Here is a 23,265-nt window from a genome sequence, read left to right as displayed (position 1 = left end):
AGAATTATCATTTAGTTCTTAGAATGAATGTGTATTTTAGGAGATTAATAATGGACTATAGACCTTTTCACTTTATTTACAGACTCTAAACTTGCCAAGGTTAGTAGTGCCAGAAAGTACTATACAGTGACGTATGTGAAGTAGTGCTTTCAAACTAACTCTCTGGGAACAGGTATTCAAATTTTATTTGGCATAAACTGGCTCCCAACTAGGAGGGTACAATAACTGCATGCAGATCAGAGGAAGCTATTACTGCTACTCCTGTGCTGTACATATACTGTAAATAGAGAGATGGCTTCTGTGGCCAGGGCTCTCAATCTGGAATCTTTCAAGAGCACTAACTTCACTTTAAAATATTTGTACAGTTGAAAAATAAATTTAAAATGATACAGACAATTAGGTTAGTAAATATGGGGCCAGATTGTGATCTCAGTCACAATGGTACAAATCCAGAGTAGGTCCCTTGAAACCAACGAGTTTAATTTTGATGTAGACTTATGTAGACTAACATGGGTACCACGCTGAAACCTGTCTCCTGGGAGTGGTTCACCTCCTTTGTTGTCACTAGAGAACTAGCAGTGGACGACTACCAAACTCACAACATATTTCAGTAACAACCATACAGCACCATCTCATAGCTTCATATACATTAATGATATACATATTTTGACAGAACAATGGAATTCAGTAGATCATGATCTTTCATAGGATACGCTTTGTATGAAATATATCATAATTATATGATAGGGGTGAGAATGGGGATTCCAGGGTGCTGCTTTGAGTTACAGAGTGCCCCAGTGGGATATGAAGCAGAGGAATGAGAAAAATAATTTGGAAAGCCTAGGGATGTGGTTAAAAAAATACACAGAGTCTCTATAGGCCCCCGCACAGAAGAAATTGATCAAAAGAAAAGAACCATAAAGTTTAAGAAAATCTGCTTGATTGAAGTTTTTAAGTGGAAAAAAAGGATTGTGATTCTGACCTATGAGCAAAAGGAGACAAAAGGAGAACAGCTGTACCAGGCCATAGCCTAGGGCACTCAACATCTGCACAAAAAAGTAGATACAGCAGATTAAACAGGATGGATAAGTAAGTTAGGACAGACAGGCAGAAGGGTAGAGTTTTTCTTTCTATATTTATTTATTCCTTGAGCCAGAGTGATTTAGGGACATATTAAGACTGCACCTTTTTTGCAACTTGAGCCCTATTTCAGCAAAGCACATGTAGGAGCTGCTGGCTGCTTAATACTTTTGAAAGTCAGACTACTCATTTAGGTGCTTAGATGAAGATTTAGGAGACTAAGTTTAGGCTCTCATTATTGAAAACCTCGGCTGTTGTATGGATGTTGTTATGTATGCCAGAAGAACCTTGCCCAGCAGTTGTCTAGTCAACATCTGACTAGACTCCATTATTTCTTCACATCTCTGCAGAACTGTCTTTTCCTATACTGTAAAAACATGCAAATAGGGTCCACATTGCTACATCCATGCACAAGTTATTAATATTTAAAACTCATTTTTAATACAAAGGCAATTGTCCAGCTTCAGTACCTGTCTGATCACTAGACTAGTACAGCCAGAGAACAGAAAATGTAAGGTCTGACACACAACTCTGACAGTTTAATCTGAGGTGATAAATTGTGATTCATCTACTCATTAGGCATGGACTGACGCAGCGGTGCCAATCTTGCTCATGTCAGTCCCAACACTGAAATCCCCAAGACTTTTCTTAATGCCACTTTCTAAGTCATTTTTATTTGTGAATGGTGAGGTTTGCATTAAAATCTTGTTAGGTTAATTTTAAAGGAACGTATTTCATTACAATAAATCTAAAGTCTTGTCCAATCATACTAATCACAAGACATGTTATGATAATAGCATATACAGGCCTGGTTGTATATTACAAACGTGGGTATAAATAGAGCATTATTAAATTACTAATAAATCTGCAAACACAAACAAGATGGCCCTTATTATCTTACTACACATTTCAAATAAAATGAATCCAGAAGCTTAAAAATAGCTCAAAAATCTTCCTTCGGTCTTCAAAATATTATGCTATTTCTTTTTGTATGTCCTTCCAATGGTTAGAAAAATAAGCACTTAAAACAAAATCTGGGTTCTCATACTAAAATTAGTTCCTGATAAAACAAAATAAACTTCTATTATATACGAACAACATGGACTTGATACTCTATTTCTGGAGACTATTAGTTTATTAAAGGTACATTGTCAAGATAGAATCATGAGTCAAATTCTGTGCTGCATCTCTCAACATAGAAAGTTCAGCCTAGGGGGATGGAGGGGCAAATATGGCTTTTTCAGCTTCAAAGGTATAAAATGGATCTCTCTACAATTCACAAGTAACAAAAAGGATTATCGATATATCCCTGTAATCTATATGAACCAGCAGCCAGCTTCTCTCCTTAGTAAGAAGGTTTAGTAGGATGTCTGTAATAAAATGCTTACAAAGAAGATGACAAAGTATAGTGCACTAAAACCACTGCCTATCATACCAACCAATACAGTGGAGTCGCATCATAGACACATTTAACTTACGCGATTTTAACTATAGGCGCTCGGCAAAACAAAACAAAACAAAGAGAAAAATAACAATTTAAATACTGTACCTGTGGTGGGGGCGATTCCACCTGCCATTCCACTCAATGAACGTTTGACCATAGGCAATTTTCGCCTTACGCATTGACTTTAGAACCTAACCCCCGCGTAAGATGCAACTCCTCTGTACTATTTCACCGTTTCTTTGTGCTCTCCCATCTGTTTGTTATATCTACCTGTTGTCTCTTATCTTGTACTTAGATTGTAAGCTCCTTGAAGTAGGAACAATCTCTGCGTTACTTGTTCGTACGGTACCTAGCACAACGGAACGCCTGTTCATAAGTGGGGACCCTAAGCATAACCGTGACTCAAATAATAAACAATAACAATGATTGTTGTCAATAGAAGTTTAATATAAAGAGAGACTCATTAAGCACACACTAGAACTCTGTATTTGTCTGAAAAGTAATTTAAAATGTTCATTGTAAACTTATCTTTACTCTAATAAAGGCAATGTTTTAAAAATGCCATCAACCTGGATGTTTATATCATGCTGATCATGATGGTGTCTAACACCTACCATTCTAGGTAGAGTAGATAAAGTAAGATAGATAAAATAGATAACGTAATTGGATTTGGTCAAACAGGCCCTGCAATTTCATCCGACCAGATCTTGGTTATACATGAAAAACTAGGGGTATGATCATCATTTAAATAATGGATGGTGATAACTTTATTAGTAACAAAACAAAACAAAAAAAAAACCCACAAGGTGAAATCAATAGGACCAAAATTAAATGTCTTGAGCCAGGCTTTTCTCTAACACATAGTCTTTTCCTGATTGGTCTCTTTCCACCCACCATAAAAGGGAGTGAAGGGTTAAAGTCCCCGTAACCAATCACTTCAGACCAGGCCTCCACATTCCTGCACACAGGGGGATGTGGTCAAACTTCTCATCTGCCTGAAGACAGTCATTGAAGGGCTGCTACTGAGCACCACTAGAGCAGGCCACAAAGGCCATGTCAGAGAATCTCTCTAAAGGATGTCAAACTGAAGCTACTAAAGTTAGACATTATTAAATGAGCAGGTCCAGATAACTTGCATCTAAGAGTTGTAAAAGAACTGGCAGAGGAGCTCACTGGACCATTACTGTTGATTTTCATTAAGTCTTGGAGCACTGGGAAAGTTCCAGAAGACTGGAAATTAATATGCCAATTTTTAAAAAGAGTAAAGGGATGACTTGGGGTAACTATAGGCCTCTCAGTCTGACATCAATTCTGGGCAAGATAATAGAGTGACTGATACAGGACTCTATCAATAAATAACTAAAAGAAAATAATGGAATTAATGCAAATCACCAAGGGTTTATGGAAAATAGACCCTGTCAAACTAAGGACATTTTTTTAATGAGATTACAAATTTGGTTGATAAAGGTAATAGTGTTGACGTAATAGACTTCAGCATGGCATTTGACTTGCACAACATTTTGATTAAAAAACTATAACAATATAAAATTAGCATGGCACAGATGAAGCGGATTAAAAACTGGCTAGCTGACAGGCTTCAAAATTTAACTGTAAACAGGGAGTCATCATTAAATAGGTCTGTTTCCTGTCGAGATTAGTTCTTGGCCCTATGCTATTTAACATTTTTATGAATGACATAGAAGAAAAAATAAAATCATCACTGATAAAGTGTGTAGATGACACAAAAATTGGGGGAATGGTAAATAATGAAGAGGATAGGTCACTAATTCAGAGTGACCTGGATTTCTTGATAAACTGGGTGCAAGCAAATAATATGCGTTTTAACATGGCTAAAGGTACATATAGACATCTAGGAACAAAGAATGTAGGTCATAGTTACAGAATGTGGTACTCTATCTTGGGAAGCAGTGACTCTGAAAAAGATTTGGGGGTTGTGGTTGATAATCAACTGAACATGAACTCCCAATATGATGCTGTGGCCAAAAGGGCTAATGTGATCCTGGGATGCATAAACAGGGGAATCTTGAGTAGTAGTAGGGAGGTTATTTTACCTCTGTATTTGGCATTGCTGCAATTGCTGCTGGAATATTGTGTCCAGTTCTGGTGCCCACAAGTAAAAAAGGATGTTGATAAATTGGAGAGGGTTCAGAGAAGATTGAATGATTAAAGGATTAGAAAACACTTCTTATAACGATAGACTCAAAGAGCTCAATTTATTTAGCTTAACAAAGAGAAGGTTAAGGGTTGACTTAATTACAGTCTATAATGGGGAACAAATATTTAATAATGGGCTCTTCCGTCTAGCAGAGAAAAGTATAATATGATACAATGGCTGGAACTGGGAAGCTAGACAAATTCAGACTGGAAATAAGGCATAAATTATTAACAGTGAGATTAATTAACCATTGGAACAATTTAGCCAGGGTCATAGTGGACTCTTCATTACTGACAATTTTAAAATCAAGATTGGATAATTTTCTAAAAACTATTCTCTAGGAATTATTTTGGGAAATTCTATGGCCTGTGTCACACAGAAGGTCAGACTAGATGATCATAATGGTCCCGTCTGGCCTTAGAATCTATGCATCTATGAAATTGTGAACTCTCTCTCTCTCTCACACACACACACACACACACCCCTTTCCATTTCCTCCCACAAAACAATCCTCCCCCCTAGAAATTCCCTCCTGCCCCTGAAGGCCTCTCATTCCCACAAGTTATCCATGCCTCCCAAAGCCTGCTCTTAGATAACACCAATCCAACCGAGAAGTCACTCCCTTAGTGCAGGGATAGAAATAAGCAACGCTCTCTCCTTGCAAATGAGAATCATAGATTACTTCCATTGACCCCAAACTCATCTTCAGTGCAGGCTGAGCACAGGTGTGCCTACAGACACACGTCTTACCCTTCCCAGCACAATAAAACTATAAAGCAATTTAAAAACAAACAATAAAAGCAAGACATGTTTTCATAACAAAAATGTAAAAAAACCCACAGAAATCTCTTAAAGGGCTCAGCCTTGCAACAGATACATGGCAGGTGGGGCAACAGTGGGCAGGGCATGAACCTAGGACCTTGATTGTGCCACTGACTTTCACTGTGACCTTGAGCAAGTCACATCACCACTCTGTGCCTGTTTCCACTCTCACTTATGTGTATTTAGTTTATGAGCCTTTTGGGACAGGGACTGTCTCTCACTGTGTGTTTGAACTGTGCCCTAATCTTGGTTGCAGCCTCTAGATGTTCCTGTAATACAAATCATTAATAAGATCATCAGATACAATGGAGCAGTAACCCAGAGAAGACAGCAATTTGAGGGGCTTGGTTGCCCTTTAAGGGCTGAAATCTATACATTTGACAATGTGGTTAAAACCAAGAACATCTGTGTATCTCAGGTATGGCAGACGTTACAAATGTCTGACCCTAGCAAACCAAATCCCTCTCATATCTCTTGTCTACCCAGGAGCCTAGTCAAATTGTGCCCTTATTACAAGCATTTACCCTCTGTTCTGCTTCTTGTCACTGTTTCCTCAGTAGGATGATACTGTTGTTCTGTTTATCCCTCTTGCTGCTTAATGTTCAGCATACTGATGCTGATTGCTGGCAATGCCACCACTATGTCCCGATCATTGGCTGGCTGTGGAGTGAGGGTCCATTCACATTTCAGTAGGCCATCACTCCTACCACCATGGTCCTCTTCATACTATCCCCACATCCCTCCTCCTTTCCTGTGTCTCACTTCTACAGCGAACACGTTGAGGCATAGGGAAAGCAGTCTATTTAAAACTGTCTTGCACCCTGAAGTTACACTCTCATAATGTGCTGCTTCCTTTAGTCATGCCTTCTTTCATTACAACCACACACACACACAATTTTAAACAGTGTATGGAGTGAGAGCTGATGATAAGTTACACTGCTTGCTGTTCATTCTTCAGAGCAACAAACACAAGAGTGCCTATGGTTTGGAGTATGAGGACCAACTTTTACTAGGAAGTGGTGTAACTTACACTTTTTAATTCCCTTGTATGGCATGCAATGAACTGGATAATTAGGTGTCTGAATCCAAGGGCTGTCAAGAACCCTAGAGGTAACAGAGGACAGATATCAGCCTACCTTCTGGTCCATCTGTACTCTGGTGGCACAAAGGTTCAGTAACTGAGCCTTAAATGGGTGGCAGAGGATTTCCCCACACTGACTCACCCACTCCTTTAGGGTCAGCACAGCAGGCTGCAGGACACCAGACCCTTCCCCAAACCACCTCCAATGTAAGAGACATACTGGCAGCATGGGTCTGAGGGACCTGAGACTACCTAATTTACACTGGCCAGCCAAACCAGCAAGAGGAGAGTGCATCAGTGGATTAAAAACAAACTTTGCCCCTTCTCTCTTCATCTGTGAAAAACAGGACTCTGGTGCAGCTGGGCATCTGGGCCCAGAATGAACATGAAAGATAGTTCTCCTATTGTATTTTTGAATAAAACGCATGAAGTGCACAAACCATAATAGTGTAAACTAATAAAAATTCATTTCTGTGTTAAGTATTTTGTCTTTATTTGTAACATAAACCTGGCTTTTGATAATGAGGATTACATTACTCGGGCGACAGGACAGCAATGCAGACAGACTATATACTGGAGCGGGAACTACATTTGGTTCACTTCTCCAAATAATGCTATGGTCATTCAGTTTCTGGTTTCTTTTCATAGAAGCATGGAATCTAAATAATACCACAATAATTTATATGTATAGTTAATGGACCTATGGTTATGAAATCACTTTATCTGTAAGAATGAAAATGGGCCAAAGAGGCTAATGCAACTAAGTGTCAAGGTTAGAGACTGGTCTGAGTTGCAAAATGTTGCTCTAGATTTTGATCCCTGAACTTCTGGATTGTTCAGAGACAGGGTTTTGATTCAAGCCTATGTCTAATAAAGATTGACATATAAAATTAAACATGACTATTTTAAAGACATAAACAACCTGGTTCAGTAAATCAGAGGCTAGAGAGATATGTCATATAGGCAGAGCCCAATGTCCTCTGTGGGACAATGGAACCAAATTCCACAGCCACTAAAGGGCAGCATTTTCCTGAATTCTGTAGCAACGACTGCAAAATTCTGTGGCAACCTTAATTTACTCTATCGTTGCCTAGCACCCTTCATTTCCATCTAGGATGACCAGATGTTCTGATTTTATAGGGACAGTCCCGATATTTGGGACTTTGTCTTATATAGGCACCTATTACCCCCCACCCCGTCCCAATTTTTCACACTTGCTGTCTGGTCACCCTATTTCCATCAGCCCCAGGGCCTTCTCACAAACACACACGAAACTATGAGCCGTGGCTGGAAAATACTCACTGACAAAAGATGAACTGATGATTATTTTCAAAGACTATTATTTCTGAGGAATGCTTTTTACTGTCCTCTCCAGGTGACTCTACACCCTGAGCCTCATCCTTCTGGTGTTGTCCAAGTGGCCCAATTGAAGCCCTCCTTCCCCTCACACATACTAAGGAAGGCAATAGCGAGTAGCAGCTTCAGAGGTTCATTCATCCTGGCAACCCGGACCTCAGCTGCTGCACTATTCTCCAGGCTGCCCAACACACTAGCCTTCACTTCTTATTCTACACTCTCCCTGGCTGCAGGCTAGACTCTAAAGTAGGCTCTCTTCTGCCTAGCTCTGCAGAACAATACGGGGAGCATGCATTGTGTCATCTCTTTTGCTCTTTAGACAAACATAACAGAAAGCAACCAGACAGTCACAGGGAGGTCCAAATAACCAGGTTTTTAAACAACATACAGCATGCAAGGCCTAGCTACATACATATGCTGCTGTTGTGGCCAGCAGCAGATTTTGCAAATGGGGCAACAGGTCATTAGCGGTGCCTCCCTATTCAAGAGGTGCACTCATTCTCCTCCATCGCCACTCCTCCTCTTCTCTGCAGCAGCACCCCTTCCTTCCAACCCTGCAATCCTAGGCCATGCCTACACTTACAGCTGTACACAGCTGGGAGTTACAGCTGTCTTCATACAGCTGTGTAGGGAAAGCGCTGCAGTGTGGCCACTTATGCAGCATTTGCAGAGCTGTTGGGAGTGGTGCATTGTGGGCAGCTATCTCACACAGCACCTCATCCCATTTTGGTGCCGTGGGTTGTGAAGGGGATGGAAGGGTGCGGGTCATTCCCCTTTCTGTCCCAACGCCCCATGGTGCATCGCTTCACATCCCAGCAGTCACTGTTTTTCCATCCACGTTTGGCACCATTGTGAGTCTCCCAATGGTTTCTGTGCAGCGCGATTTCTGTGGGAAATGGAGCCGAGCTGCTGAGGACTTTGCTGATGAGTGTCGCCAGCACATCACGTTTGGCAGTTGAGCTATTCCTTCAGCTCCAAAGTGACAGTGAGGAGTCCGACGATGATATCAAGTCCCCTGATGTGTATGACACTAAATTGCTTGTGGCATTCACAGAAATGCTCAGCACCGTGGAACGCCACTTTTGGGCTCAAGAAACAAGCACTGAGTGGTGGGATCACATTGTCATGGAAGTCTGGGATGACGAGCAGTGGCTGCAGAACTTTCGGATGAGAAAAGCCACTTTCATGGGACTGTGTGAGGAGCTCGCCCCACCCTGCGGCACAAGGACACGAGATTGAGAGCTGCCCTGCCGGTGGAGAAGCGGGTGGCTATTGCAATCTGGAAGCTGGCAACTCCAGACAGCTACCGATCGGTCGCGAACCAGTTTGAAGTGGGAAAGTTGACCGTTGAAATTGTGCTGATGCAAGTTTTCAGGGCCATTAATTGCATCCTGCTAAGAAGAACCGTGACTCTGGAGAACGTGCAGGACATTGTGGATGGCTTTGCACAAATGGGTTTCTCTAACTGTGGAGGGGCGATAGATGGGACACATATTCCTATTCTGGCACCACCCCACCTAGCATCCGAGTACATTAATCGGAAGGGGTATTTCTCTATGGTTCTCCAGGCGCTTGTGGATCACCGTGGGCGTTTCGTTGACATTAACACAGACTGGCCGGGAAAGAGGCATGATGCATGCATCTTTCGGAACAGTGGCTTGTTCAGGAAGATGCAGGCCGGGACTTTTTTCCCAGACTGCAAGATCACAGTAGGGGAAGCTGAAATGCCCATTGTGATCCTTTGAGACCTCGCTTACTCGTTAGTGCCTTGGCTCATGAAACCGTATACAGGGAAGCTTGACAGGAGCAAGGACCGGTTCAACTACAGGCTGAGCCGGTGCAGAATGACTGAGTGCGCTTTTGGCCATTTAAAAGGGTGCTGGAGATCTCTGTACAGGAAGCTAGACTTGGGGGAAAGCAGCATCCCTGCGGTTATATCCGCGTGTTGTACCCTCCATAATATTTGTGAAGGGAAGGGTGAAACATTCAGTCAGGAATGGACCTCCGAGGTTCAACGCCTGGAGGCTGAATTTGCACAGCCAGAGAGCAGGGCTACTAGAGAGGCCCAGCAAAGGGCTACAAGGATTAGGGATGCCTTGAGGGAGGAATTTGAGGCTGAAAATCAACAGTAATGTTTGGTGCCTTGCACGGGAGTGAAGTGCAGTGGTTACAATGTTAGTAGGAATCTGTTTTTCCTAAAATGATTTGCAGTGCCTGTTTCTTTCCTGGGCTACGGTATCTTTCACTTTCTGCGATAATAAAGACTGTTTTCAAAGCCAAGAATTCATTTATTGAAAAGAAAATAACTTTCTTGACAGACACACAACATTTTGAGAACCTAAAAGGGCAGGGGGGTGGGATGGTGAACTGTACAGTCAGAGGTTTGAATATGTCCTGTCTGGAGTGCTGTGCAATGACTGCTGCACTTCAGGATGAAAATACTGCATGGTGATGGGGGTTGAGTGCAGAGGGTAAGAGTCATAGTTCTCAGGGCTGGCTGGTGAACGTACAAGTGTTGGGGGCAGCTGGTGGTGGTAAGAACCTGGATGCTGGGGAAGCGGGTTTGGAGCTGACATTGGGGCACAAGGGAAAGAGCTTTGGGACAGGGGGCGGGGGCAGGCACGGTAGTGCTCTGCCTGCATGGCTACGAGTGACTGGATAAAGTCTGCTTGGTGCGCCAGGATGCTTATCAGCTGCTTTGTGCTTTTCTTCTTAGCCGTTGTGTTTCTCTGGAGGAGCCTGCTTTCCCTTTCTCTCCAGTCCTGGAGTTCTTTCCTCCAGTCCTGCAGTTTTTTACTCTCTCTGGCAGAGTGATCCATAACTGCTTTCAGCACATCTTCTTTGCTTTTTCGCGCTTCTTCCTGAGGTTTTGTAGCCTCTGGCCAGTGGATGATACGGGCAGTCCAGTAGTCAAGGACACTGTTCGAAAGACAAAAATGGCAACAGTTAACACAGGCTGCATTGTTTATAATTTCACCCAGACAGTTATTCCCACACAGTGAAGGAGTTTACAGTCTTCACTTTAGCATACTTTTCCCATACCAAACAGAGCACACCTAACCCACAGGAGGCAGGAAATGGTGAGTAAGGGGGAATGATTGCTTCAGGGATGTGCAGGGGTTTCTGTGCGTTGGGGAAAGCAAAGTACTGCAGGGGGCATCTACACTGAACACTCTCCCAACATTTTCCACAGGAGTTAATCCTGGAAGGTAACTCACTGCTGCGGGTCACCTGGGAAGAGCGGGAGGGTCTTCTACAACAATGTGGATTCTGCCCTGGCCCCTATGTAGCTTGCCTGTGTGCAGCAATGGTCCCACCCCTCACGGCACAGTGGCGCGGACGAGTTAGCCTGACTGGGACAAGGACCACAGCGGCTCTCCCTATAAACTTGTGCAAGCGCATTGCTCACATTCTGGCTGAAACTTTTGAAGAGATTACCGAGGCCGATTACCGCAACGTGATAGACCACATCAGTGGGCTATTCCTCATCTAGGCATGCATGCAGCCCTAACCCCCCCTCCTCTCCCGAAACATTTCCATCCTGAAAATAAAAGCTGCTTACCGGGAACCCACTCCTCTGCTTGTCCTTCACCAACAAGTTCCAGCTGCTGTGACTGGCTACGTTCCTCCTGGCTTGAGAAGCGCTCCTGGCTGCATGCCTCCTGGGACTCCGGGGTGTCTCCCCCCACCACAGTACCCTCACTATCGGTTTCCTCCCCCCCTCCCCTTTCCCCTCTCCCTCTCCCTCCCCCACTCTGCCCCCCAGCTCTGAAGTGTCCATCATGGTCGTTGGATTGGCAGTGGGGTCACCCCCAAGTATCGCGTCCAGCTCCTTGTTAAAACGGCAGGTCATGGGGGCAGCACCTGAGCGGCGGTTTCCCTCGCGGTCTTTGCAATAGGCACTCTGCAGGTCCTTTACTTTAACCCTGCACTGAACTGCGTCCCGGTCATGGCCCCTTTCCAGCATGGCCCTTGAGATCTGCCCATAGGTATCGTAATTCCTACGGCTGGAGCGCAGCTGTGACTGCACAGCTTCCTCACCCCAAACACTGATGAGGTCCAGCAACTCGCCATTGCTCCATGCTGGGGCTCGTTTGGCGTGTGGAGGCATGGTCACCTGGAAAGATTCTGATTGCACTCCACACCTGGCTGAGCAAACAGGAAGGGGATTTTTAAAATTCCCAGGGCATTTAAAGGGCGGGTCACCTGAGGCCAGGGAAGTAGAGTGCGAACTGATGAGCAAAGTGGCTGAACAGACATTCTGGGATACCTCCTAATACTCTGGAGGCCAATTACAGCGCTTTTGGTGGCCACACTTGCGGAGCAGCGCTGCATCACCAGAGCTGCAATCCTTATACCCCAGGCAGAGCAGGAGCACTGCCAGCGCTGCAGCCAGGGAGATGCAGCGCTGTATGTGCCTTGCAAGTGTGGATGGTGAGTAAGTTGCAGCGCTGTAAACCCACCACCAGCGCTGCAACTCTGTAGCGTAGCCAAGGCCCTAGTGAGGAGGGGAGACCCCCCCAGAAGGGAGCAGTGGCTGGAGAGCAAGCCACTGCATACTCACCTGGCAGCAGCAGCTCCTGTCCCATGGAGTGAGGCCTGGCTTCCCACTCCAGTCATTGTGACCTGGTACACAGGGGTCACAGCATCATTCAGGTCTGCTCCTCTGTCATGGGGGAGAGGCAGGAAGGCCAAATTTGAGAGTGGCATTGTGACATGGTGCACAGGGTCACAGCACCACACAACCCTGGGCTCCAAGTCACAATACTTGGAGTGGAGAGTGGGTCCAGCTCTGCAAGACAGGAGACACTCTTGCTGGGTGAATGCAAGCTGGGCTCCCTCTTCTGCCCCATGTGAAAATTCGTGATGATCACCTCCTTTTGTCAACTGCATTATGTCCTTGAAAAGGTGCCACACATACACCTCGAGACCACTGGGGAGGCAATGCCCCCCACGGCTCCCTATTAGCTCCCCCACTGTAGGAAGACAGTGAGGCCTACTAGAGGGCTTGCAAACTACTGAAAGTGTTACAGCTCAGTTCTGATACACCACACACTTTACACTGTCAGAGTTTAAAAGCTAGTAATAAATAATAACTAGGCTGGTCAGAATTTGATTTTTATCTTTTTCTAATGTCTGTGATTGCTATTTTAAGGCTTTTTCCTATTTGTATCTATTTGCATTTTTACAGTTGTGGGGAGCAGGGTTGGGGTTAAGGTTAGGGCAGCGCCAAGAGTGGGGCAGTGGGGGTCTCCCAGTGCGGCTTAGAGGCCCAAGGCCTCAGGGCACAACATGTTGAGGAGGTTGCAGTTATCCTGGCCCAACGGAGCAGAGATCCCCTGACTAGGACTGTAAGGAGAAGGATGAGCCACGGCAGTGGGGAGGTCAGGCAGCTGCTGAACAATTCCTGCCAGGGGACAGCTCCCACCCTCCTGGCTGGTGAGTGAGTGAGCAGACACTTGACATCAGAGCTGCAGAGGGCTCCCTGCATAGCCTCTGGGCTGGTGACACTGGATCCCTGCAGGCACATGGTGCAGGGAAGGCTGGGGTCCTGGAAGGGCAGAGCAGAGAACTCCCAGCCAGGGCTGCAATGAGGATGAGTCCCTCAGAGGTCACTCTGCTGCTTAATGGCTCTTGCCTGGAGATGGAGCCATTCAGGAGTTGAGTGGCATCCTCCATAGCCAGGCATGCCTCCTCCTCGCAATCCTGGACGGGAGTCTCTGCAGTCCTGGATGGGAGTCTTTGCTTCACCAGGCCAGGACAGCAGCCTTCCGCAACAGCTGAGTGTCACTGGCTCACTGGCCATGCAGGGAGCCTTCTGCAGCTGTCAAGTATCTTGAGGCAGTGCAGGGAGCACAGTGACAGGGCCAGTGATATCTAATCCCTGAGGGCATGCCGACTGTAACTGATTTATGCTTTTTTTCATTGATTTCAATGTGTCAGCTGAAATTGATGTTTTACTGTCATTTAGTAATTAAAACAGAATCCTGCCAAGCCCAATAGTAAAATAGTGTATAAAAATACTGCAATATGTAAAACCCACGTGCTTTGCAGTTTCATTATAAATAAAATTTGGAGAAATTTCCACAAACTTTGGACTGGGGTAGGCCAGATGATGGCCCCTTCCTTCCCCTACATGCAGCTGTCTACTCAAATGTCCTGACATACCCTCCCTGACCTTTTAGTTATGTTCTAGGGATCAAGACCTTGTGGTCTGACCACTTTATAACTGGCCAGTAGTCCCCTGCTGCCTGGATGTTCATCAGGCAGCCTGCTGACTATTCCAACCTCTGCTCTTTTGAGGGTATGTCTCTATGGGTATATCTACACTGCAACATAAGTCCGTGCTTGAGCTCGGGCTCACGCCTAACTCTCCTTGTGTCTACACTACAATTGTACTAACCCAGGGCTCAGCCCCACAGGGTGGCAGGGTCTGAGCACAAGTAAGTCAGGACCTAGCCCTACTGCTTTGCATTGTAGATGCAGCCCTAATTGACTCACGTCCCAGTAGTCTGCCCAAAGTATCCCACAATTCCATAGGACAACTTCCTTGGTCTTCTGTATCCCAACAATCTCCAATCCATTCTATTGAAAATGGAAACCTCCACCCTTTGGTGAATGGCAGCAGCTCAGCCCAGTGTTAACCCATTCTCTTCTGATCACTGAGGTGCAAGCACACTATCAGAGAGCCTCTTGGGTCTGCAGTGAAGAGTGAATCAATCAAGCCTTCTGCAAAGTGAGCTGCTTCATGGTTACAGGAGCACAGCTAAATTTTGGTGAATCTCTGGTGCAAGGCCAGTAAAACTGTGGACTTCAGCAAAAGCACCAGGAATGACCACACATACCAGCAGATAGCTAACAAGCTGGCAGCTCTGCAGATTTTCCGGACAGGTGATCGGTGCAGGGAGCATATTAAGAGGCTGAAGAGCAAATACTAGAAGACCAGAGACAAGAATCACAAGAATCGGACAATTCGCCAACAACATATGCATTGTGTGATGACTTTGATTGGGTTCTGGGCAGTCTCCTAGCACGGAGCCAACCATGCTTCATGATGACCTGGTCAGCCGGAATGGTGCCCTGAATCCAGCATGAGGACTGATGGGAGCCAGCAGCAGGTTCCCAATGAGGATCATGAAGTGACTCTTAATGAAGCCAATCCCACAGCAGATTGTGGATTGGATCAACAGCAAATTCTTGGTCTCTACTTAGAAGGGCTGTTTGATTCCTCCCCCCACCGCCGCCCCCAAAGGAACAGCCCACTGTTGAGCCCGATGGAGACAGAAGCTGACCCAAAGCCCAGTAAATGTATAACTAAAATTTGCAGTTTATTATTACAGTAATGGGAGGGATTTCTGCTCTAAGAAGCAATGCAAAACTGATAAGTCCTGGCTACCAGCGTATGGCCACTAAGAGAGACATGGAGTTCAAAATAGAAACTTGGAATTTCAAATATTTATAAATGCCAGGTGTGGGGTGGAGGAAAGCTGCAGAGTTCAGTGTGTTTGTGTGCAGCAATAACAGGATAAGCCATGCGTGAGATAACTCAGCAACATGTTAATTCCCTCATGAATTCTGACCCAATGCTGGTTGCTGATAGCTGCAAACTTTTCTAGGAGCAGGAACTCTAGATATTTAGTCACATTGCAAGGAAGGGCGTATTTTCCAGCCCCCCTGTATAGCCAACTAGTCCACCCCACTCACAAATGTGTTGTTCGGTGACAGGATGAGGACTGAAGCATCCCCTTCACAGTATGTTGGTTCACTTTTAGAGAGGTTACATTTTGTGTCCTTGAGATGATACAATAATTAATTCTGTGCACATCCACTGAGCAAGTTCAGACAATAACCCTCTGTTTCTTGTCCTATTTCAGGACCTGCAACCTATACTGCCTGTTGTTCTTTGGGAACTCAATCCCTAGCCCAATGCACCATCAAGAACTGTTCTAAAAGGGAGTATTTCCCATCAAGGACTGTTCTAAAACAGAGTGTTTCCATGATGAAGTTATGGTCAATGCTCTCCAGCAGGTTCAGTACCAGAAGAAGAGGGATGAAAGACTAGAATAATGGCATACTGACAGGCAGGAGGAAAGGCTGAGGCTTGCTGCCCGAGTGGAGGACTGGGTTTCAGCAAGGGAGCAGATATTTGCAAAGCAGTTCCTGGAATAGGAATGGCAGCTAAGGGAGGAGGACAGAGCTCAACAGAGAGAACTGTTTCAGCAGCTCCTGTCCATTATGGCCAAAAAATAATGAGTCACTTACGCCTACAAGCACATTCCTACTATTCCCCTCTTTCATTGGGCCATTCAAGTCCATAATGTGACAACACAAAGCATCCATGACTTCTGCTGTCTGGATGCAACCAGCTCCCGCAGTGGTAGGTGCACTTTCTGGTTTAGGGTACTGATCCAGCATCCTTTTGCTGCCATACGTCCATTCAGGGGGAAATCGTTCACTGCCAGCTTCCCAAAGATTGTGAAGAGCACGGCAAGCCACAGTAATGCAGACAGAATTAATAACACTGGCATCCAAATGGGTTTGTAGACATCTCCAACATTATTATACTCTGGCAAAAGCACCATCAACAATCATTCTAATTACGCTTATGTTTTGCTAAGACTTCTGAAATCAGGGTATGTTTTCATAAGCCAAGACAAAAAGGAGTATATGAGAACCCTCAGAATAACAGTGGTGACAATAACACCATTTATGTCAGTATCATTCAGTGGGAATACTGTCCCAGCCTATCTATGAATGTAAACTTCTAAGCAGCAAAAACATTCTGGCATTGTGTCAAGTATCAGAGGGGTAGCCGTGTTAGTCTGGATCTGTAAAAGCAGCAAAAAATGCTGCTTTTACAGATCCAGACTAACACGGCTACCTCTCTGATACTTGACACCATGCAAGGCACTGCATTTAGCCATATGGAGTGGAAATCCATCAACCTCATGATGAAACAGGATTATTTGCTGCTTCTGGCATTGTGAACTTTTTCAGTACAGCCCAAGTTGACATTCATAAATCTGCCTCTGTGGTCCACTAGTGCCTGCATAAAAGTGGAGTAGTATCCTCTGTGGTTTATGTACTCATGTGCTTCTCGAGGAGGACAAATTATGGGCACATGAGTCCCATCAACGGCCCAGGCACAGGTAGAAAATCCCATTCTCTCAAATCAAGAAATTACCTCTGGAATATCTTTAATGCCTGCCATCTTGGGGTAAGCCACATGCCTGATTGCCTCAGTTACCTACACCCCCTATTTACCCACAGTCGACTTTCCAACTCCAAACTGGTTGGCAATGGACCTGTAGTAGTCTGGGGTAGCCAGCTTCCAAATGGTTATACCAACCTGCTCTGGACCTCACTTATGTCTCCACTGGAGGATCGGAATAAGCTGCTCACAAAGCTCCAGAAACATAGTTTTCTTCATACAAAAGTTCTAGACCCACTGTTCATCATCCCAGGTCTGCATGATGATGTGGCCCCACCAGTCTGAGCTTGTGGCCCTGCGTCAGAAGCTGTGGTCTATGTAGGGGCATCAGCTGCTATGCCTGTTATACTGAGCAGCTTCTGCCAGTGTGACTCTGTGATGCCATGGTACTCCTCCTCCACCTGCTGCAGCTCCATCAGGATATCTATCAGGTACCTTTGGTGGGACAGAAAATGTTGCTGAAAAGTCCACCAGCATCTCACAGATACTCTCCCAGTTTCCTGACACAGGAGTAAAAGCGCAAGCAAGAGAAGTTAATCAAAAGGTGTTGCCTCCATGTTGCTGGCTCCGGTAGCTAGGAGCACACAGACCAAAATGACTGCTTGGCAGGGTGTATTAGCGGCTGTTCAAACTTTCCCGCAGTGCACCACTGTCCTAGGGCTACAATGGCCACATTTCAGGCGCGTGCTAGAGACTGGGATATGGTAACTCTGACTTGCATGTGTGCACTGCAGTGTAAACATGAGAACCCCAGGTTTGAGCATGGGATAGAAAAGCCTTAACATAGGGTTAAAAAATAATGTAAATTCTCAAGCCCAGGGTCCTCTAACAAAGGCCAGCTGACTTGAGTCCCACTAACCCATAGCTTACACTGTGTTGTAGATAAACCCAAGAGGCTTTTGGGGATAACAGATTGTTTGACTCTTCTCCCAGCCCTCTGGCTGCTGCAGTAATTACCCTTTACTTCTGATGCTGAGAGAAGAGAATTAATACACTGGGCCTAATGAAATCCCCATTCTGACATTAACGTACTGCAGGGTTACTCCATTCTTAGTTCCTTTTCATTATGAAAAGTTCAATCTATGGCTATACTTTGTTTCCTGGGCTTCAGCCAGTTTTCGGTTCAGTATTCTATTCTTTTGTTCAGTGATACTGTACTACAGCAGTTAAACTCTGATCTGGAATCATGTCAGAAAATGAGTGTACTACAGCAATGAATTTTCCTTATCTGACATGACAGTTATACAGTACCTTAAAAGAATTTCAGGAAATTAAGGATGAGTCTTACCCTTGAATTTAAGTTGGCTATCAATAATCAAACTGTTCTTTTTCAGGAATTCTCCTACACTATCCATTATGGGAAATTCCAGGATTTTGGGGTAACAGATAACCTATCAGACTGAAATATTTCAGTCTCCTCCTTTCAGAACTTAATCCTTGAATCTAAGCACCTCTACATCAGGACAAAACACGATCACTAAGATAACAGAACAGGAGGGGGAACAGAGACGACTGCTACTATGTCTCTCATGCTTTGTCCTATTTTAGCAACACATTAGTTTATTAGTGCAACCCATTAAAAAATCTGTCTCCAGGGATTAAGAATGTGTTCACTTAAAATACTCAGTGGTCTTTATCTTCCAGAATAATTCAAATAGTATTTTTGGTCTATCTTGGTGAAAAGATCCATATCTGGAGAAACAATATCATAATGAGAACTGGGCAAAAAAAGGCAATAATGTTTTCTGGAGGCTTTTCTAATTTCAAAATGTGGTTTAGTTCCAAATCAGAACAAACCCTTACATTTTCAGAATTCTCCATGGAAGAGAATGGTGCCCTAGCTCTGGGGCAATCCACCTGGTGGGCTGCCCAAAAGCAGGAGAGCCTGGAAATTGTGTAAACCTAGGCTATTGTGGCACCATGCACCTGGGAGTCAGGACTCCCAGGGCTTTCAGGATCCTGACTCCTCAGTAGCCCCTCAGATGGGCTACCAAAGAGCTGGGTGGGTGAGCTGGCAGGAAACCAGGCAGCTTTCTATCAGAACCTTGCCTGGGTTCCATTGGAACTTCACTGAAATCAAACTGTAACCCTGAAACAATTCAATTCCAATGAATCAGCAAATTCCAACAGAAAAAAATGTTTCACCTGAATTTTTCCAACCAACTCTAATAAAATGTAATACTTACTTGAGACTAGATGTGACTTTAGGCACAGCCCAAAGTAAGAAAAGAACCACGATCCAAATATTTAGCATGCCTGGGACTCAAGAGATCTGGGTTCAATTCCCTGCTCTGCCATAGACTTCCTGTGTGACTTTGGGAAGTTCTTTAGTTTCAATTTGTCCTTTAGCTACTCATCTGTAAAATGGGGATAATAGCACTGCCCTACCTCACAGGGATGTTGTGAGGTTAAATACATTAAAGATTCTGAGGTGCTCAGACACTACAGTAATGGAGGCCATATATGTACATAAGATAAACTGCACAGTCCCAGGAGGCATGGAGACTCAGAAACATCCCCTGAGACACAATTTCTCCCCTGCTGCTTCTTTGCTCTAAGCTAACAGCAGTAGTCAAAGTACATCAGGGAACTTTTAGCAGGCCCATAGACAGTTAGCACCTGGCAAGCTGGAGCTGTGTAGATTTACACCCCAGCTTTCTGCACACTACTTGTTCACCTAGACAAGTCCAGAATAAATAATTTTCTTCTAGCTGGCTTGAAGGAGAGCACACAGAGTGCACTTATGCCTGAGAAAGCAAGTCAAAATGGCTTTCATTGCCTCTTGAGCACAAGTTTAGGCCTAGTCTACACTGGCAATATTAAAGTGCTGCATAGTCGTGGCAGAGCGCTGGGAGAGAGCTCTCCTAGCACTCTAAAAAAACCACCTCCACAAGGGGTGTGGCTCCCAGCTCTGGTTGCGCAGCTCCAATGCTGGTGCATTGTCTACATTGGCACTTTACAGCACTGAAACTTGCAGTGCTCATGGGGGTGTTTTTGCACACCCCTGAGCGAGAAAGTTGCAATGCTGTAAAGTGTCAGTGTAGACAAGCCCTCAGTTGAGCTAAATAAGGTATGTTCTCAATTATCCAAGGTGCACAAGGCAGGGTACCAAACCTTTCAGACCTGCATTTTTAAAAGGTGCATACACAAAATGAATGTGCAGTTATACCCTCAATTTGTGTGTGCAATTCCTGTGACTGTGTGTGAAAACTGGGTAATTGAAACTGCAGTTGATAGCTTCATAGATTTTAGGGCCAGAAGGGACCATTATAACTATCTAGTCCAGAGGTTTCCAAACTTGGTTCGCGGCTTGTTCTAGTCTGATCTCCTGCATAACATAGGCCATAGAATTTAACCAGCTGGTTACTGCATCAAGTAACAGCCAAAACTACCACCAGAGCTAGAGCACATCTTTTAGAAAGGCATCTAATGTTTCCTATGGTTGTTTGTGCACACATTTACCCAGTTTTTGTGCAGTTATGATAGCAGTGCATGCAAAACTTTTCCAGAAATCTGGCCCTCTGTGTCTAACTTTGATTAAATGTTTGGAAAAAATTCTAAAGAAGTTCTGCATGCTCACTTATGTTGCATAAATACATGGAACAAGCCTCCTAAGAACAAAATTCAAAGTGAAGAATCTCTCTTATGGATAAGAAACACAGGCCTTGTCTACACAAGAAAATTGCACATGTAAAAGTTAAAGCATGGATTTAAACCAATATAGTTAAATCAGTGCAAAACGCTTTGTAGACACTCTTATTTCTGTAAAGGAATTGCTTATGTTGTCCTAGTTACACTTGTTCCTAAAAGACTTATGCTGAAATAAACTACCCTTGTACCAAAATAAGTGTCTACATAACGTTTTGCACTGGCTTATCTATATCGGTTTAAATTCACACCTTAACTTGTACAGAGAAACATTCCAGGCCACAGATGAGAGTAAACTGCATGTGCTTAAATTCAAAATAATGTAGATGGAAGAAACAGAGAGAAAACTGCCTTTTTGTTTGGGTGGTGTGTGTAGTGCTAAATATCACAGTGATAAAGACAATAGATAAAGAGATTAGACAAATAATAACAGGCTGGCCTAGCAACCCATTAAACTGACTAGCTCATCTGGCATTAGCACAATTCTCCAGCAGCCCAATCTGGGCTTGTATTTGTTCTGTTCACTCCAAGCAAAGTGTATAAACAGCCTTTAAACATTAATCTTCTTCATCAACCACCATGATACAGCCAGTAATCAGGGAATACCTTGCTATACAGACACACTAAGATGGCCTAAAGACCACCACGCCTGGGCTTTGAGAGACTAAGTGGAGCAGTTGGGAAGGAACTGAGAATACCAGGCTACAAATAGCCAAGAGTTTAATACTAAGGACAACCCAAATGCCCCAAATGATTTCAGCGGTGGCTGGGTACATAAGCACTGAGTTATATGGACATGTGGGGCTTTAACCCCAACAATGTTCCGGAAAGCAGGCCCAGACCCACCAATGTTTGAGCCAGGGGCACAACACAAATTTTGCCAAGGAGGGTGCCTAGTTTACCTGCCCAGCTGCTGCAAATTTGTCATTACAAACTGGTGCACGTGATGGAAGGGCAGCTGGGCCAAATTTGACTGCTGGGTGACCTAGCATGTGGAGTCACAATGCCATTCAAATTTGGTGCAGATATCCCCCGTCACCCCATGACTACTGCGGGGAGGGGAGTTCACTCCCTGATCTATGGGGCTCTACCAAAAAATGTACAAACCTAGCTACTATAGCAGTGGAATGTGTGGGGGGGAACCAGGTCTCAGACCACTCAGGGCTTTACTAAATTGCACCTGGAAGTTAATCAGAAGCCAGTATTGGCTATGGCTCTACCCTCTCCACAGTTAAATCCCTTCTGTAGACTTCCTATCTGCTGTCATGCATTTGGAAAAAAAATACCAGTAGATGGCTTATACCGGAAAGTTTGAGAGGTAATCCCATACTACCACAGGCAATCATCTGCTTAATAACTTTTCGTATATGTTGTACCCATTTTCCTTTGCCATCTATTCATCTGTCAAGACTGTAAGCTCCTCAGGGCAAGGACTGTACCTTCTTCTTTTTTTTTTTTTGGAAAGCACCTTGCATAATTATGAGCATGACTATATATAAGTAATAACATAGATCAATTGTGTTATGTTCATGGTGACTCAACCCACTAAGAAGGCTGACTTTGCACTTGATTTAGCTTCATGGTGGATAACTTGTAAAAGGTTTCATAATATATGCATATTGAAAGGTTTTTCATGTTCACCTTTAAGATCTGAGTTTCTTGGCATTAACGAGCCTTAAGTTATGATGTTACAGATGAACTTTGATCTCTTTTCTTGGCTCTATTAGCTTTTGCAGACTGCAATTTTTTAAAAAAAAACACACAAAGATTTCTGGGAGGAAAGAGATATTTTGTGGGAAAAAACCCGGACAAACACATTTTTAAATGAAAGATGTGCTGGTAAAAGTCAGGCTGCAGCAACAGAGTGACTGCCCTTTTAGAGGAAAATTAAATGAGCAACTAAAACAAAGAACAAAAAGCAAAATAAAATCACTCAAGAGTGTATACAAAGAAAGGACTAAATAAAGAAATAGAGGCAAAAAAGTGTGAATAGTGTGATTAGACCAATAAACCACCACAAGCATACAGTGTCCGGACACCAGACACACTGCGGTAATGTTAATTACTTATAAATATGACACGTAAAAGGCCTGGTTTTCAAAGGTGCTCAGTATCTGTGTCTCCCATTGACTTCCAGTAAAACTGTGGGTCCTAAGCACCTCTGAAGATCAGGCTCAAAAGCACTTACTGCATTTTTATTTTTTTTTAATGGTTTTCACTTTTATCCAGTTTAAGCAATAAACCAAATCTCTTTATATAGTGGATCAAAGTATTTTCTCTCTAGAAAGTTAATGAGGTTGCACTAGTGTAACTGAGAGGAATTGCTTTAGTATGTTGCATTCTTTTCCTGGCACTCTCAATCATAATGCTCACTGATCTAATGTTTCAATGTTCCTCGACATAACCTTCCCTGTATAATATATCTCTGTTGAAATTGTTGCTGGGCA

General features: G+C 44.0%; 1 protein-coding gene across 8 annotated transcripts in view; it reads right to left on the bottom strand.

The window, feature by feature from the left end:
* The window catches only part of TRPC6 (transient receptor potential cation channel subfamily C member 6), a 160,028-nt gene that overhangs the window by 75,458 nt on the left and 61,305 nt on the right, over positions 1-23,265 (bottom strand). Inside the window, exon 2 of one of the 8 annotated variants that reach the window (XM_050940851.1) lies at positions 17,309-17,605. The exons of 6 other annotated variants lie outside the window; for them this stretch is intronic. Coding sequence is in view for 1 of the 2 variants with exons in the window: in XM_050940820.1 (XP_050796777.1) it covers positions 12,524-12,579 (56 nt within the window). In the remaining variant the exon portion in view is untranslated. Of the gene's footprint in view, positions 1-12,523; positions 12,580-17,308; positions 17,606-23,265 lie in introns of those variants that run through there. One more of the 8 variants, XM_050940820.1, reaches the window with a different exon arrangement.

The sequence above is a fragment of the Gopherus flavomarginatus genome, chromosome 1, assembly GCF_025201925.1.
Source record: "Gopherus flavomarginatus isolate rGopFla2 chromosome 1, rGopFla2.mat.asm, whole genome shotgun sequence".
NCBI lineage: Eukaryota > Metazoa > Chordata > Testudines > Testudinidae > Gopherus > Gopherus flavomarginatus.
Note: the sequence above shows the minus strand (reverse complement) of the source record. Positions and strands in the feature narration are given on the sequence as shown.